Source organism: Drosophila nasuta, chromosome 3 (genome assembly GCF_023558535.2).
Source record: "Drosophila nasuta strain 15112-1781.00 chromosome 3, ASM2355853v1, whole genome shotgun sequence".
In the NCBI taxonomy this organism is placed as follows: Eukaryota; Metazoa; Arthropoda; class Insecta; order Diptera; family Drosophilidae; genus Drosophila; species Drosophila nasuta.
In genome coordinates, this window is record NC_083457.1 from 34,280,284 (window position 1) to 34,297,763 (window position 17,480).

The window sequence follows — 17,480 nt, forward strand, 5'->3', positions numbered from 1 at the left end:
TCAATGTTATTTTGAAGTTCAAGCCCATGTTGACAAAAATCCAGCATTGCGTGAGCTCGCCATTCATCGTCTAATTTTTGTGCTGTCACAAATTTATAAAGGACAGGAAATCAAAAAATGTAAAAATCCCCGAATTTTCCCCACATAATGTCAATCCCCAATAAATCCCCAATCAACTTAAAATTCCCCGCACTTTGGGGAATTCCCCACAAATTGGCAACAGTCACTGAACAACTCATCATCTTCAAACTCGGCTAAGTATCTATGGGCTTTTGTGAAGCTCACAATTCCGACGACTACTGTCAATTGCACTAAAATGACACGATTCAGCCACATTATACTTTGATATGTTAAGACCTATTCTCTCTTACTCTTTTATATGTTGAAATTTCGAGCTGGACACGCGCAAGATTTGATCAAATTATCTAGACGAACTTGTTTTTGCTACCGTTTTATCTGATTTGATTTGAAATTATTATAATTACTTTTTCAACACTATAATAATTATAGGTGTAGTTGATTTTATAATGAAGGGATATACAATTGCAATCTTTTATAATGTTTTTATCTAAGTAAAAAGCCGATAAAGTGAATAGAATTTTGTAGGATTTTAGAGAAACACCATTAAGGTGGTGATGACATTATTGAGTAATGTTTAAGTAATAGAATGTTGCATAACTCTTTTAATGCTGCACAGACTTTATGAAATAATTACAATACTCACCAGCATTTTTATCATATCATTGTTTGTTATCTTTTAGTGTTGCTATCAGTTTAATTAAAACGCGAAACGCACATGATGTATACATATCATTTATATTTATTGTATTTTTTTAAAAGTACATACATAGAGTTCCTCAATGTGCTGGCAAGTTTTCCCATAACGCTCTTAATTAAGCTTATTGTAATAGTAATATCTTTGAGTTGCGCTTGCTAGTAACCAACTGCTGTTCGTAAATAGTTCTTTCAATCTTTTAACTACATTCTATACTTTGCCAGACACTGAAGAATTGACGGCAAAATTGTCTTAACATTTGCATTATTATTTGATGTGATCCCTCAAAAAGCTCATTAGACCAAAACTGATATACACATATGTATTTAAATTGAACATATTCGAAGTAGCATAAGAGTTTATAGTATAGTAGAGTGTTTAACGTTAGATCGATAACTTAAGCTTAAAGAGATGTGGCAACTTATAAGCTAACTGTACAAATAATATATAAGAGGTGCACTTGAAATACTCCACAAGAGTCAAGTATTCTTGTGCTGTTTGTAGTCCTGTGATATGTTTTTATCATTTTATCGGTTTAGCAAGTGTCTGCATAGCAATTTAGCGCGTAAAGAAATCCCATGAAGCGTTCGTTTAGCAAATCAGGTAAAGAGCAAATAACTGAAGCCATAAATCATCGATAAATTTCAACTCTATTCCACTCTTCTCCACTTTCCTCTCCTGCCCTTTTAACATTCACACTCTTGCCCCTTTGCCGCTGCTGCAACGCTGCGTTGATTTCTTTAAGGACTGTGTCTAAATTGCTAAAAGGTAACATCAGGTGCTCGTCGGCGTATTGGCCAAAATGCGTGAGCTACGCGACAAATAGCCATACCAGTAGAACACATTGATCAGAAAGAAGAGCAGCGGAAACACAATTCGCGAGGCACGATCGATCTTCGATACCGAATTGTATTGCGGCGTCCGTTTGCCCTTGCGACGTGCCTCCAACTCCTCCCGGCGATAGAAGGACATGCGTCGACGTCCCACCACAGGCGGAGAGTTTTGCTCAGCTGCTGCTGCAGCTGCCGCCGCTGCAGCTGCCGAGGTGCAAGGTGCTTCGTCGGCACGCAGCTGCGTCTGCTCATCATCCTCGTCGTCGTCGTCATCGGAGCAGGTGGCCTTGCGCTTGGGAAGCCGCTGTCGGCGTCGCCAGCTGAACCAATCCAGACAGCGCCAGAAGCTCGAGCCTCCCAAACCATGTCGACGATTGCGTGTGCTGCGCCTTGAGCGCAACATGCCACTCGGATTGCCAGCACTTGGCATATTGATGGCGCACATGGACAATGGTATTACCTCGTAGATCTTGGACTCGCTGCTGCTGCGAAAATCCGACTGTCCACTGGCATCGACATCCGTCTCGGACTCGGCCGAATCCGAGTCGAGTTCCTCGATAATGAAATAACACTCGCCCGAACCGTATTTGGTGAAATAATGCACAACAGCAAACTGCAGAATGGTGGCAAAGATGAAGCCAAACGAGAGAAAGACAAAGAAATCCAAGGCAGTGGGATACGACACCTTGGGCAGATCAGTGCGTGCCTCCAATCCCAGAAAGGTCATGGTCAGCACGGTGGTAATGCCAAGGGAAACTCGATCAGCGGTTGCCTCGCGATTCAGCCAAAAGGAGACCCAGCTGAGAACGACTAGGAGACAGCAGGGACCGTAGACCTGGATGAGAAAGTTGCCCATGTGTCGCTGCAGATGAAAGTTGACCATCAGCATGGAGTATTCCGCTGTCGAGTGATAAGAGCATCAGTCAGCATTAAGAGTTAAGGTAAGAGTAAAGTGACAACTTACACGGATGATGCGTTTCGAGGGTGATGCTGCCCGCCAGATTTGTGACAAGGCCACCGCCTCCTGCCACGCCCCGTCCCGAACCGAAGGCACCTTTGTCTAGCTTTAAGCCAGTGCCGCGTACATGTTGATTTTTGGCACCAGGACCAGCGAACGTGGTCATTGCCTTGTTGTTGTTGTTGTTGCTGTTGCTGTTTGGCGTCTGCTTGGGTGACAGCGTGTCCTTGTTGTTGTAGCCCTGGGGCATGGGTGCGGCTGCCTTGTAAACAATGTCCGTCAAATTACCCGCCGGACAATCGACCAAATCGAATTGTGACAATTTCATGTCCTCAGCAATGGCAACTGCAGGACGCTCTTTGTTCCACCGATAAATGACATCCGACGTGGTGTAGCCAACTGTGGCCCCAGTTGCCAATTTCGGGAGGTGGAAATAACATGAGAGTTAGAGAGTGCGATTGTGTCAGATTTGTTATTCTAAATATTGGCAATTAAGAAAGAGAGATAAAGACTGAAAGAGCGAGGGAGAGATTGAGATTACCTCAGCAGTGATGGCAACTGGGCTGAGATAATTGAGTAATGATTTTATTTGGAAAAATTTAGTGAGAAAAGTTGGACATATTGTTTAAACTCCTATAAAATGTATCTTTTAACTGTGCATAAAGGAAGTAAATAATTTCGAAATTTAATGGTATCAACTACTTAATTAACTTAAGTCAGTTTGCCCTAAATAATACTATTGGCCACTGAAATCACTTTTCCGATTTAGGTAAAGTTTTAATCTAATGATTGGCTTTTCTGAAATCAAATTAAGTTATCCCAAGTTTTCCAATTCATAAGTTATGGGCACACTTTTCTTGTATTTATTTACCTTTCTGTATTAATCCTGTTTCTGTTTCTTGTTTAAGGAGCTGACATTTCAATACAATTTTGTAGCTGAGCACCAAATAATAAATAATAGCTTTTCTATTAAAATAATTATTAAAATTTCTATTGCTATTAAGAGTTAAAATGAGTAAAGTTGTAATACCAATTTTATATATTATACATAAATAAATAAAAATAAAAAATAGGTATTGTTTATTACTATAATTCCGTACGTACAATTCAATTATTATTTGCACTTTCAGTTACTATAAATAATTTAATGTACGGTATTGTTCATCTTTCTTTTGATACTAAACACTTAAATTTAATATTACTCCAATCCTGGCAACCTTCAAGGAACCTCTTAAATATTTGCTAAAACGAATCTCATTTATTTTATGATAATTACTTTCACTTGTTTTTACAGTGATTAAATGTTGGTCTAAGCAGATTTTGCTTTCTGCCATGCACAGTCTTTGGCTCATTCGCAGTTCATCATATTTTTCCACATCGCTATTCCAGCATTCACATTCTCATTCTCACTCACACTCTCACTCACACTCGCACCCATAGACTAACTAACTAGTACTCGTACTCTTCCTTTCCCTCCCCTTCCAACCCATCAATCCATTGCTCTGCAAACGTTTGCTATCAACACACGTACAGTTATTTTATTTTATTTTGTTTTGTTGTTGTCGCCTCGCTGCACAAATTGCCAAACATTGCGACATGTGTGTGATGCGGATTGGTTTACCTTATTCCCCAATTCTTTTTTTTTTATTCTTTTTTCCTATTTGACTTTGGCAATATTTTCAGTGACTCTTCGTCGTCGTCGCATCAAATGGGAAATTGTCAACATTAAGTGGCAGGCAATAACGGCAACGTATGGAACGGAGTGGCGAGGGGTAATTGAATTCTTGACTGCATGCAACATTATTCACAACAAATAGGAAGCAATAATACCTAGAATAGCTCGGTGTCGTCTGTTAATTTACGTTTCGCAGATAAGACTACACATAATAAAGTGTTGCCTTCTAACTGGAGCTTCTGATATTCTTTATGTTCTACATATTTAATGAACATTTGATATTGAAAATATCTTTAGCTATCGCCCACTCTTTAAAATTGTTTGCTGAAAATGCATCAACGTCAGCAGTTTGTTGGTAAAAATAATTGAAATGTCACCTGCATAGCTCTCCGAGTAGAATAATCAAGTAGAGTCAGGTGTTTTGAACTTGGGTAAAGAACTAGAAAATGTCAAAGGTATGAAAAGCTAACGAGTAAAGCTTCGAGCGGTATGGAAAATAAACAGAAGAGTGTACTCATATCTGAGTCTGAAGATTATACAATTTTGTTTAATTTTTAAGTGATTTATTTTTAAAATAATTTCAGAACCTTTTACCATCGACTTATTTTATAAACGTATCTCAGTACTTAAGTTTTAAATCTTTCTTTGAAGCCAACTATAATTAAAATGAAGTTTAAGCATAAAATAAAACTTATTAATAAAAACTAAAAGTATTCAATTAAAATTTGAACGAAACTAAAAGAAAACTTAAGCTGAAAAATTAAAATAAGAAAAAATATATCTGAAATTGAAATTCAGATTAGAAAAACAATCTCCTAAACGGATCTGAGATAAAATATATTTTAATTGTTTTATAACAAGGTTGAAGCTACTCAAAACTTAGTGAAGGCGTTTTAATTTCTAACTATCAATGACAATTATTGCGCTTTAAGGGGTTTTAGAATCCTCCTTTGGCAGCATCAATTGCCATTAGCGCAAGGCAAATCCGCAGTTGGTCCCAATCCTCTTACTATCAAAGCATTTTACTCTTTGCACATCATCTCACAATCCAATGTCATGGCATATTCATTGCATAAATCCGAGTGCCCTTCCAACTACAACAAGTGGTCGACCCATGGACATGGACATTCATAAGGCCATCAGCGTTCACATCAAAGCGCCTCTCAGCGCCAATTATGCATAATTATGCCAAAGCACAACCATCGCCTCTTCCTTGCCCAACAGTTTTTTTTTCTTGCTCATATAACGTATTTTGTATTTGTTTTTTATGGTTGTTTTTGCACTCACATGATCCAAATTTCAGAGGACATTTCTGTATGTCCATGGGAAAATCCGCGAGATTCATGGGACAACCGGCTTTGATTGTCAGACGACTCGAGTACAGAACGCGTCCATTCTGATAGATGCGAACGAACTTATTCGGCGTGGTAATCGTGTGCAAATAGCTCTGTTTGCCATTGTAAAAATACGTATCGGGCTTCCAAATGCGCGCCAACATTGACACTGACAGCGCCAGCGTATCCTGGCCACCCTCGAAGGCGAGACGTTTATCCACCCAGGATTGCCGAAAGTAACAGTCCATCGAATATGTCTGCAATAACGCACAAGCCAGGCAGAGAGAAAGAGGGAGAGAGAGTGAAAGTTCATAAGACACTGCAGTTACGTGACTCAAGTTGGAAACACTCGCAATGTCCTTGGAGTGCAGTATTGAGTGCGGGATTTTGTTGAGGCATTTGTTGTTCACAACTTACCATATCCACCTCCGATATGGGACCCATGCTACGCACCATTATGTCGACTTCTATTGTAGCCGGGGGACCTGCAATAAAGTACATGGTTCATTATTTTGTAAAATTTGCAATTATTGTGCAATTCGATAAATTTACAGTTTTGTTTGGACAAGAAGCAAATGGAATTTTGAATTTATAAACAGCACTGAAGTTTCATATAAGCTTTTTAATATATAATCAGTAGTTTTTTATTAAAATTTAAGCAAACACGGTTAACTTGTTATTTTTGCCATTTAATGGAGAATCCTATTTTTAAAACTTTTCAATACAATAAAATTTTAAATTTTCTTGGTAAACATTAGGAATAATAATAATAATATTAATAATAATAATAATATAGTAATCAACAGAATTACCACTATCTAAATATTGCAAATGACAAAGATGATCATAGTTTTATATATGCACAAAGCATGAAGGCATTTTTAAAGCAACCTAATTCCCCGGCAAAAGTTAACTTAATATTAATATTTTTCAGTGTCTTTTTATACCCGCTACCCATAGGGTAGAAGGGTATTATAACTTTGTGCCGACAGGAAATGTATGTAACAGGTAGAAGGAGGCATCTCCGACCCTATAAAGTATATATATTCTTGATCAGCGTCAACAGCCGAGACGATCTAGCCATGTCCGTCTGTGTGTCTGTGTGTCTGTCCGTCCGTCCGTATGAACACCTAGATCTCAGAGATTATAAGAGATAGAACTATAATTTTTGTTCGACAGCAAATTTGGTTGCGATCAGATAAAAATTGTCGAAGTTATTAAAGAAATACTTTTGTATGGGCAAAATCGCCTACTTACTAGGGGTCTAATTTGCTTTGGCCGACAATCTGGTATATTGTGGCGTCTATCGTATATTTTGAATGCGGTACTATATCGATATACCAAATATATCATTTGGTATATTTTTAGTATTTTTAGTATATTTGGCATATTTATGTATAATAATACCCCAAAATATATTTTTAGTATTTTTGTAGTATAATTTTTTGAGAATAATACCGCAAAATATATTGCTTTTATTCAAAATGGGTAGCGGGTATCTCACAGTCGAGCCCACTGGACTGTAGCTTTCTTACTTGTTTATTTATAGAATGCAGAAGAGTACAATTCATAAAAATTTCATAAAAATATAGAATTTCTGAAAGAAAATGAATTAAAATGAAACTCAATAATCATATTAAAACAATTTCTAACGCTAGCTCACTTAACTTTGCGCTAATCAAACTTCATTCTAATTGCATTGTTATAAAAATCTTTGAAAACTTCGAAGTTAAGTTTAGAAAGTTGAGCCAGACTTTTTAATCTCTTAAGTGAAGTTTTTGCAAAGAGTCCAGAGCTCTACATTTCCCATAGTGATATATACGAGCTTTATATTTCGTATAATTCCTGCATATGAATTATCCCCCAAAGTCCTTCACATGAAACGGAATTTAAATGTTGCCTCTGTTGAACAATGACACTTAAGCCGCTTGGCAGACAGTCTCATTCCATGGCAGCCCCCTTACCCCGCACCTCCGCACTATTCGCGGTCCGTCGGTGGCCTCACTTTATGGCTGGGATATCATCATCATATCATCTATCAGCTCTTCATGGCGTTGTATTTTGCGCTAATATGCAGTTTTTCTTCCCCCGCTTTTTTTTGTTATTTTGTATTCTGCCTATGCGAACAGTTTTTAATGACTTTGGGGCTCTGAGCTTGGCAAACATGCGTTGTGCATCCTGCAAGCTGCAGCCTGCCGCATGCCGCATGCCGCACATGCCACCTACATCGGCATCGTAATGTTACGGCACTTGGCATCCTTTCGACTACCTACGAAGCGTATGCTCGCATCCTGCTGCACGTCACACGGCAAAGCAGCCATTCTTAATGAAGTGTTTAAAACAATGTAATTTGGGCTTAAGTTGCGTAAACGCAAAACTTTTTTCTTTTCTTTTTTTGTTTGTGGGCGTCGCGCGTTAAGCTCCATTGAGTGCCCGCCAAACCGCTCATTTCTCGCACTCGCACTTGCACTCGTTCTCTTTCTCTTTCTCAGCCGCAAGGCTTTTAAATTTCGAAAATATTTAAATTTTTATGGTGTCGACAATTTGGAAAATTGAAAAAGCTTATCAATTTGCCGACGCGTCTGCTGAAGGGAAATCCTTGAGAGTCACGACAAACAAAACGAAACGAAACATAGCGAAATAACGATAAAAATATAGCGAAGAGGCGCAGGGAAATACGCAATGAAAGTCTATGTAAATATTTGTCGATTTTGACACTAACTATTTGCCAAGGGAATTGCCGTCATCATCATCATCATCATCACCAGCAATGACGACGACATCCACGTCATCTTGACTCTCTCCTGGCAACGATTTCCGCTTCATTAAACGTTTCCGCTGAAGGGGCAAATCTGCTCACATGCTGATTACAGGAATCTGTGAAAGGGTAAACAGCCAAAAGGCATAAACAAATCTCATCCCGGTCTTGCCAAGGGATGCAACCACAGCACAGCGGAAGCAGCGGCACCTTAATCTCAATATCTCAGATCAGTCGGAAGCTATATAAGTTAGTAATTCCAGATTACCTTTACATATAAATCTATATACATATATTATTATTTTAGTTACATTAAGTAATGTTGGGTACAGAAATAATTGATAATATATGTAAAAGTAAAGTCTGATAAAACTTAAATAATACTGCTTCCTGTTGACGACTCACTTCGTTATTACTTTTAGCTGCTGCTGCTACTGTTCTACTTTTTACGAGTGATGATCTACTTCTAAAGACTGATGATACCGATAGCTTAGTGCCTATCTACTTGTTAATGTCAACCGATTCCGATAGGATCTATCGACTAGCCTCCACCTCGATTGGAAATCTTGATACTTCTCGATCTCTAAAGATAACCATGAAAGAAATATTTTAGGTTGAAGAGATTTTAAACGAGATTTCGTTCTTTAATCATCAGAAACTATAGTTTCTGTTGTTGTTTAAATCGAGTTTCTACTCTACTAAAAACTATATACAATTAAAATACAAAATATAATTTATTTTTATACTCATCTAATATATCCCATGTATAGCCATCTAATATATTAAAACATCTATTAACATTAAATTTTTCATATATAGCCTGGTAGTTATAAATGCTTGAAGCTCTCTGAACAAATGATGACTCCATTCTGTATATATTATTATACATTCATTAACATACTGTTTTGCGCCGCCTGAATCCAAATTATATATGCGTCTAACTATTTATCAGCAGACTATATCTGCATTATCTGCATTTTAACTGCATATTAGCCACGGACAAACTTGGCTTGGCTTAAACTTACCCCCAAAATCGGGTCGAATGCTATTGTCGTAGCCACGCAACAAATTGTCGAGCAGCTCGGAGATATTAGCATGATTATTGCTTTGCGTTAGCCAGGAGCGAGTCAGTGAGCCGGCACCAATCTCGTCCAGGCGATGTGCATCGCCACGTCCCTTGATACTGCCGGCCATGACGCCAAGTTGAAGACCGATGGACGCTTGCCAGGCATTTGTGTAAATGCAGCACATTAGAAGCCAGCAGCTAATCAAAACTTTAAATATGCGCAAGCTCAAACGTTGTCCTTGCCACAGCCACAGCCACATCCTCGTCCACAGCCAGGAGGACATGCTCCGGCCGACGACGACGACGATGAGGTCAGCCGACGCATTGCCGGATGTTGTACTTGTTTCGGTTGCTCTTCTTGCTCCTCTTCGACTGCAGCACATATTGCCCGACTGTTTGTTGTTGTTGCTGTTTGTTTGCTGCTGCTGATGTTATTGTTGTTGTGTCTATTGTTTAGACATCTGACGGACAACTGTTCTGGCCTAATCTACACATCCGTTTGGCTAACATTTGTCGTTCCAACTGGCCAGCGTCCAGTACTCCTTGCAATCTTCTTCTTCTTCTTCGTTCGCCGCCTGCTGCTGACAGTTTCTCAGTTTGTTTTGGTATTTATTTTCATTTATGCACCGGAAGTTGCACTCGCCTGTGACACAGGCTGCATTCCGAGTCGGGTTTTTCTTAATTTCCACAAGCACATCCCCACAGCTCCTCTTCTTCTGCTTCTTCCTCTCGACTTGTTTCTCTCTCGCTCAGAGCATTAGTTCCGTTTATCTTGTCCGTTATCTTGACTTTGGTCTTTGTGTATTTCAATTCGCTTTCGCTTTTGCGTTCACTTCTGCTGCGATGAGCTTTATGATTTTAATTGTTTGAACTGTGCCTGTGACTGTGTCGCCTCTGCTCCTGGCACTTTGATTCAATGCCATCCACTGTGATTGGCCAATTAGCCAGCAGCGTTTTGATGGCTGCCAAGAAATTAGTTAAGTTGCTGGCAGTTAAATTAGCTTTTATTCGAATCTGCACAGATTATACACATTATATTTAGATTAACGGTAATCGATTAATTGAAAACATTACATATTATATTTTTACTTTATTTTATAACTAGGCGTATGCGTAATATGTTGACTACCATTGGCAGCTTTATAACAATTCACATCAGGGCGTATGCGTAATATTTTATAGTTTTCGTTTAATCACTTTATATTTATTTAAAATAAATGTCCACATTATTTGATTAATTTTCTATACTTGCAAAACATTTTTAACAACTTTGATTTGTGTTTATTGAATTGTATGTACAATGTGACGTATGCGCAATATTTTGAATTCACAATTAAATAGGTTTTCCTAAAATTTACTTTCTATATTTATTGAGTTGCCACAAATATTTTAAATTGCAAATATTTTTTCACTATTTACTGAACACGTGACGTATGCGTGATATTATCATAATTATTATTATTAGTTTTTTAGTTAAAGTTTTCACTTTTGTATTTATTGAGTGTGTTTTAATTTTCTCAAATTAAATTAAAAATAAAGTTCTTAAACTTTTTGCAGCTTTTATTTATTTTACACACATTACACGGCGTATGCGTAATATGAATCTTGGTTAAGTACACGCCTGGGAAACGCGTGAAGATTAATGCACGCAAAGCTCACGCTGTGAGGGGGATATTTCACACAACAGAAAACAACAAATATTTATAAATTAATCTCGAAAACCAAGTAACTCAACTTATATTGATGGCAAGTTATTAAATGGAATAAATAAAATATGCACCCAACGGCACCGACCACCGAGCTGTTAATGAAAAATCAACTGCCATCGGGCCAAGAGGCAGGCGAGATGTCCTTTAATAAATCTACTCGTATTTGGTCATTTGGAAGGTGCATCAAGGCGACGACGAGTCCATCTATCTAATTATGCAAAATACTTGTACTTGTGTGCAATGCGACCCATAAAGTTGATAGTTGATTATGTGTCTCACCCACTAACCTAATTGTGTGCTAATGCTGCTACCTGATGAGGGTCCATTCCAAGTGCATTTTGCCTTGCCTCCTTCTTCCTCTTATTCTTCTAGTTACTGATAGCATCTCCAGTCAGAGACGGAGACTGAAACTGAGGCATCGAGGCCTCGTGTTCGTCAATGCTACTTGCCACTTGATTAAGCGCTGTGTTTGCTAATTAAGCATGTGGTTGAGCCGCAGGAAATGTGCATTAGATTCACTTGGTTTGCCCAGCACTTGACGCATGTGAAAAATTCTACAAAATTCAGCTAAGCTTACAAAGTAAATTAATTCAGTGTGAAGAGCACTTTTTTTCTGTTTGCCATCAGATACCACTCTAAATGTTGAGAAGGGTTTTGCTATCGACTTTCACCATAAATTAACCAGCTGATCATAAATTTGAATGCCGTAATCTGAGCTACACACATTTTGCTATATTTTCCCTTCATTTGAATCACTCTTTTCGTATTCTTTTATTTTGCATTTTTGCTGCCAGTTTGTTTCGTCACAAAACAAGCAAACATCAGCCATCAGCATCAGCAGCTTTACTTCTAATTTCTTGCTTTGGTTGTCGCGTCGCGTCGCCTCGCGACGCCTTTACTTCGCCTTTCCTTCCTTCCTTCTCTTTCTTCTACTCGCCTCCCTCTCGTCGACACCTTGTTGCCTTTGTTAACTGGCGAAAGGGTTAAATGCGGCCCCGAACCGAGCCCGGCCACAAGCGTAAAGCACAACTTGAGCACGTTCAACGCATTTTCTCATCAACGTCGTCTAAATTGCACTCAATTTTTGAAGGCTGCCCTCCTCTTTCATCGCTGCCTGCTTCCGTTCTTTCCTCCTCCATCTCTTTCTTCTGCCACTCTTCTATTCTTCATTCCCACTTTCTATAGAATATGTCGCCTTTTTTCGGGTCTGCCTGCCAACTGCATTGTTACAAACCACTGTGTGTGGTGGCCCTTGCAGGGTATAAATTCACTTTGCAAACGCCATCAAGCATATCAAATAATCGTGGTTTATTCTATTGGCTTCCTAATGTTATATACAATTTGGTTGATCAAATATTATTAACTCCATTATACGAAATGTGCTTTACGTTCAAACTTTTCAGTTCAGAAGGAAATTATAAGTTTATTTTAAAGTGATATAATAGCCAAGTTTCTCTGCAACTTGAAATATTTTAATATTTCGAACTTTTTTCGTAATTAATTGTCTAATTAATTTATTCCAAAATTTGTAATAGGCCTTTAAACAATCTTTCTTGACATTTTATAATTATATTTTAAAGTGATATAGTATATGAATATTTTCTGCAAGTTGGAATATTAAATATTTCAATCTATTTACGTAGTTAGTTGTCTCATTTATTTGCGATAGGATTTTAAATTTAATGTGGAAACTGAAAACATCTTTCTTGAAATTTTAGATAATTCTTAAAAATTTTTTAAATTTCTTATTCTGTCTTATAAACTTGCATAATTACAGGGTATTTAAACTAAACTATATGCAATTCTCAGCAATCTGAGCAGTTTTCTAAACATCTGGTGCATATAACATTGTTTGTTATATGGTTTCTTTTTGTCTTTTGCTGTGAATGCTGTGTGGGTGCAGCAGGTGGTTTCTATGGACTCAGGTCCTGGCATTATTTCGAACGCCTTTTTGTGTCTGCGCTTACCAAATGAGTTTTGCATTTCAATCTGCTAAAGAATTTTACTATACTCCAATTTAAATGCATATATGCTAGTTCTGCTTTTCTGGGCAACGTGTGAATTTTCATTGTCTGAACTATGGAAAGAGAAAGGGAAACGGGCAAAAACGGATTTGGCCACAAGTTTTCTAGTTAACTTAAGTAGCTTTAAAAATGTGCAATTTAATTAAATGCAAGTCAAAATTTTGTGGCCAACAGAACTCGGGCATAAAATAATGCAATTGTTGTAATTATTTTAGACTAAAGCTGCTGCACGTGCTGCGGCAACGATGGTCAGGATACGAGGCACACGACTTACGGAAATGTTTGCCAGCCCAAGCAAAAGCAGCGGAAGGAAGTGGGAGTAGAAAGTGAAGGAGGTGCAGCAGATAGCACAAAACGCAGCCTCGCTTCTTGGCATCTGACTTAGCTAAGTGCATTCTCCTGGACTATGGTGAGGACTAGCAGAATAAGAAGGATTATTCGCGAAGAAGAGGCATTCTTGAGTTATCAACAGAAGATTTTCCTACAAAATTATTGAATATCTTAATAGAAGAAAGTTTATGTTAAAAATGATGAATAAATTAAATTGAAATTTTTATTCCAGAAATCCCAATAAAAATTTAAATGCAATTGAAAAACTTCTAAATGAAGAAATGTAGCAAAAATGTTGTCATTTTAATTTCTTTCTTTCTTGTATAAATTTAGTTTATATATTTTATAAATATATTTTAAAAAATCGTGAATAATAGAAGAGCTGGTAAAAACTAGCTACATCCCATGGAAAACAATTGTGTAAAACTGCAAGTTTGAGACTATAATGCAATAAAGATACAGAAAACTTTGAATTAATTTTAATGAATTTGTATGTAAAAAAATCTTTTTACAATCCATGAATTGATTTTATTTGCTTTTATAATATATTCAAAGAAGAAAGTTGGTAATTGGAAAATTAAACTTCTTACCCTGAAAAAGGAATCGAAATGCATTTAACAGGCAGAGTAATAAAAAAAAATAGGAATCTTTAATTTTAACTTTTTAAAAATAAAAAATATGCTAAATGCATATTAAAAAGATTTAAAGATTTAAAAGATTTTTTAAAGTAACATTATAAATAAACTGTTGTCTAATTTTCAATAAATTTTGGAAAAGCTTGTTTGTTTTAAAAAAAATTTAAAATATAACGCCACTTTTATGATTATCTTTTACACAATGCATTAAAAGATAATCATACAATTCAAGTTGTTATAAATGTACCTTATAGTTAGAGTCTTTAACGCAGTTAACCGAGAAGAGGATTGTCAATACTTACAATACAATAACTTTTGTGCCATATAAATTTGTAACTTTTGGCCTAGCTGCATTATGAACGCTTCGGGTATTACTCTTAAGTATTGCCAAACATTCAATTTGCTGCGCTCGAGCCCAAACGCATTTCAAAGGTAAACAGAAACATTTCAACTTGGCTGCAAAATTAATGAACGCAAATGCAGATCCCCATGAAGAAGAAAAGAAGAGATGCCATTGCTGTGACAAACCAAACCAAATACATACAACATTGAGAACTGACCCTAAGACCCTAAAGTAAACAAGTTTCATGAGTATGGAGGGGAGACAATAAGAAGCAGAAGAAGTGGACTTCAGACTTGTGGGGCAAGTAACGAATCCCCAAACCAATTCAATAAAAGCAATACTCGTAGACGAATGCAAAAGCATAAGCTGCGAGGGCGGGGGGATGAGGATGAGGGCAGCAAACCACAAAAAATCTGCAAAATTCAATTAATTTAAATGCAGTTTTTGTTAGGCTGTTGTATCATCATACCACACACACACACACACTATATGCAGAGTAACGAGTGGAAGAAACAGAACGAGGGTTGGGTTAAAAGCTAAACGCATCACTTTACAATGTAAATCTCAAGAGTGCGATGCCCAGCAGCTTTTCTATTTTGCTTTTTTTTTGAGACTCGTATCTGCTTTGCATTCGCCCAACCGACAGATGTTTTGTAACACAAAACGGGAACTGCCAAAAAAAATGAATGCTCTATAAAAGGGTATGGCTGAGAGATACCCTGTAGTAAGCAAAAAAATTTTAAGCATAATTATAATTTTCTTCAACTATCTGACTTTTCTATACAATTCAAAAATTTTACAAATTTTGTAAAATAACATTCTAGAATACATTTTACTATGTTATACCCTTTAAACTACTTAGGTTTAGGCCCTTTTTCATACGGCTTATGGTTACGACTGTATAAAAAGTAAACTGAGGACTTGTAGATGGTTGAAAGTGCTGTAGTTGTCGGCATCAAAGCTGCAGAAATACATTTGTTTCGGTCAACTTAGCCACAATCGCCAACAATAAACAACTTTATACTCATTCTGCTATCAATCAAACGTTCATTTTCTTTAATATTTTGTTGCACTTTAAAATTTACATTAACTTTGTACTTATTTTACTCTTGTGTATTCAAGTATTTATTGTAAAAATTTCATTCTCAATTTTAATGCATGTTGAAAATCTTTGCTTTCCTCTTTGGAAATTTGCATAGCCATAAATTGCATCGGAAAGCCACATTAGAACACTCATAAATAAGGCTAAGTCACGCCCAGCAGGTTCCCCACTCCCAAATGGATTGGTAATAGTTTTGTTAATAATTTGCTTGGTTGACCAAAATTTTTTGGGTTTTATCGGATTTACACTCCCTCTGGTGTGCTTCTCGTTCGTTGTTCAATCTGCGATAATTACATTTTACTTGCACTTTACTTTTTTTTATTACATTTTATTTAAATGTCATATTTGTGGTTGTTCACATGCGGGTCAACCGCACTGCAATTGATTTTTAATACATTTGGGGTTTCAGTTCAGTTCAGTATTTGTTGAATACATAGATTTAATTGAGCAGTTGTCAGTGCGTCTTCTATTTGAAATTAGCATTAGTTTTATTTATTTATTTATTTTTTGGCATCCCGCTCGACATTTTAATTGGCTGTTCATAAATACTGATATTGTTTGAAAGGCTAATTAAGATAAACGCATTTGCATGCGCATTTAAATTGTAATTTATTTCGTGTGGCATTCGTCAATCAATTTGGAGGCCCATGAGATTCAAGTTTTAAAAATTTCGATGTGTAAATAATTGTGCATTAATTTGCTCTACTTTAATATGTTTAGAAGTTTTATTTTAAACGACATTTAAAAATGAACTTGAAATTTATTGAATTTAAATTTGTTACACATTTATTACGTATACGCCAAGTAGCCGTAAGAATTGCTTCAAATTTGTTTATTATTTTTGCATTTAGATAAATAAATTGACATGCATTATGTTTCATAAAATATTTTTATACTTATTATCTTCCATATTGCGATTAATTATATTTTTATTACTACATTTCACGCACACGCTGATAGTTTATATTATATTATATAAGTACGTACACACATAAGTACGTAATATACGCCTACTATTTCTTTAAATTTTGTTTTATTAAGTAATTTCTTTAAGATGTAATTCCGTTGATTAATTTTTTTTGCATTTAACACATGCGGAAAATGTTTAGATTAGCGTCAGTACAATTCAGATATATTACGTATACGCCAAGTTGTCGGATGAATTATATACAATTCTTTTTTATTTAGGTGTATGATGAAACTCTTTTATTATTTTTTATTTAATACTATTATTCGCATTTCATAAATTATTTTTTCACATTACTCATACGCCAAGTTTAACAAATATAGCAATTTTTTGTCCAAATTTGTAAAATTTATAAAAATTGAATGAAAATACTGTATTGCAAATAATTTATATAAAATTCATTTCTTTTTTCAATATTTATATTATATTTTTATTCATTGTATATTACGCATACGCCAAGGTGTCATATTTATTTATGATTGCGTTGCATTTACTTTTTAATTGTAAATTCAGATTAAAATTAACTGCACTTCAAATTTTTATTTTGTTCTTTGTTAATTTGTTATGAAATTTTTTAATGAGAATGAGTAATTTAATTACTTCAATTATTATTACTAATTAACTGCTTTTCGCTTCACAACTTCACAGCAAGAAAAAAATGCGGAATGCATTTTTCAATTAATTTCACAATCCGCCGTCGCGACCGCCGTCAATTCAATCAATCCGCTTCTAATCGCCTTGCAAAGGACATAATACTTTCTTTTGATGCCGCCGCCAGCCAAATGGCAATAATAAACAACAAAAACAACGGGAAGAACAACAACAATGACAACGACAATATGTTTACAAATAAACAGATAACGAGGCGCGTATTGGAAATGGAAAACGCTTAATGCCCGTTGCTCGCTTAGGAGAGAGATTTGGTCACAGGAATACGTCGAGACGCGCCAAGCGCGCAACGCCAACTGAAA

At 36.3% G+C, this 17,480-nt stretch overlaps 1 protein-coding gene across 2 annotated transcripts; it reads right to left on the minus strand.

Moving 5' to 3' along the window:
- Positions 1 to 858: 858 nt before the first annotated feature.
- Positions 859 to 17,046, minus strand: LOC132792994 (gamma-aminobutyric acid receptor alpha-like). 2 transcript variants are annotated; one of them, XM_060802550.1, is made up of 6 exons: positions 17,004 to 17,046; positions 9,359 to 10,361; positions 5,993 to 6,060; positions 5,529 to 5,832; positions 2,573 to 2,965; positions 859 to 2,508 (listed from the first exon to the last, which is right to left on the minus strand). In XM_060802550.1, the coding sequence occupies exons 2-6, from the start codon at positions 9,780 to 9,782 to the stop codon at positions 1,550 to 1,552; spliced, it is 2,148 nt and encodes a 715-aa protein (XP_060658533.1). In that variant the 5' UTR covers positions 9,783 to 10,361; positions 17,004 to 17,046; the 3' UTR covers positions 859 to 1,549. The 2 variants fall into 2 exon arrangements, with proteins under 2 accessions (XP_060658533.1, XP_060658532.1); XM_060802549.1 differs by lacking the exon at positions 17,004 to 17,046 and having other exon boundaries at positions 9,359 to 10,423.
- Between the last annotated feature and the right edge of the window lie 434 nt (positions 17,047 to 17,480).

What these genes read in the sequence shown, in the direction of transcription:
- LOC132792994 (XM_060802550.1), bottom strand. Translation starts at nt 9,782, where the DNA reads ATGTGCTGCAGTCGAAGAGGAGCAAGAAGAGCAACCGAAACAAGTACA. An exon ending in CCATATCGGAGGTGGATATG is followed by an intron (nt 5,833 to 5,992) that starts GTAAGTTGTGAA and finishes GCGTTATTGCAG; the next exon opens with ACATATTCGATGGACTGTTA. An exon ending in CCTCGAAACGCATCATCCGT is followed by an intron (nt 2,509 to 2,572) that starts GTAAGTTGTCAC and finishes ATCACTCGACAG; the next exon opens with CGGAATACTCCATGCTGATG.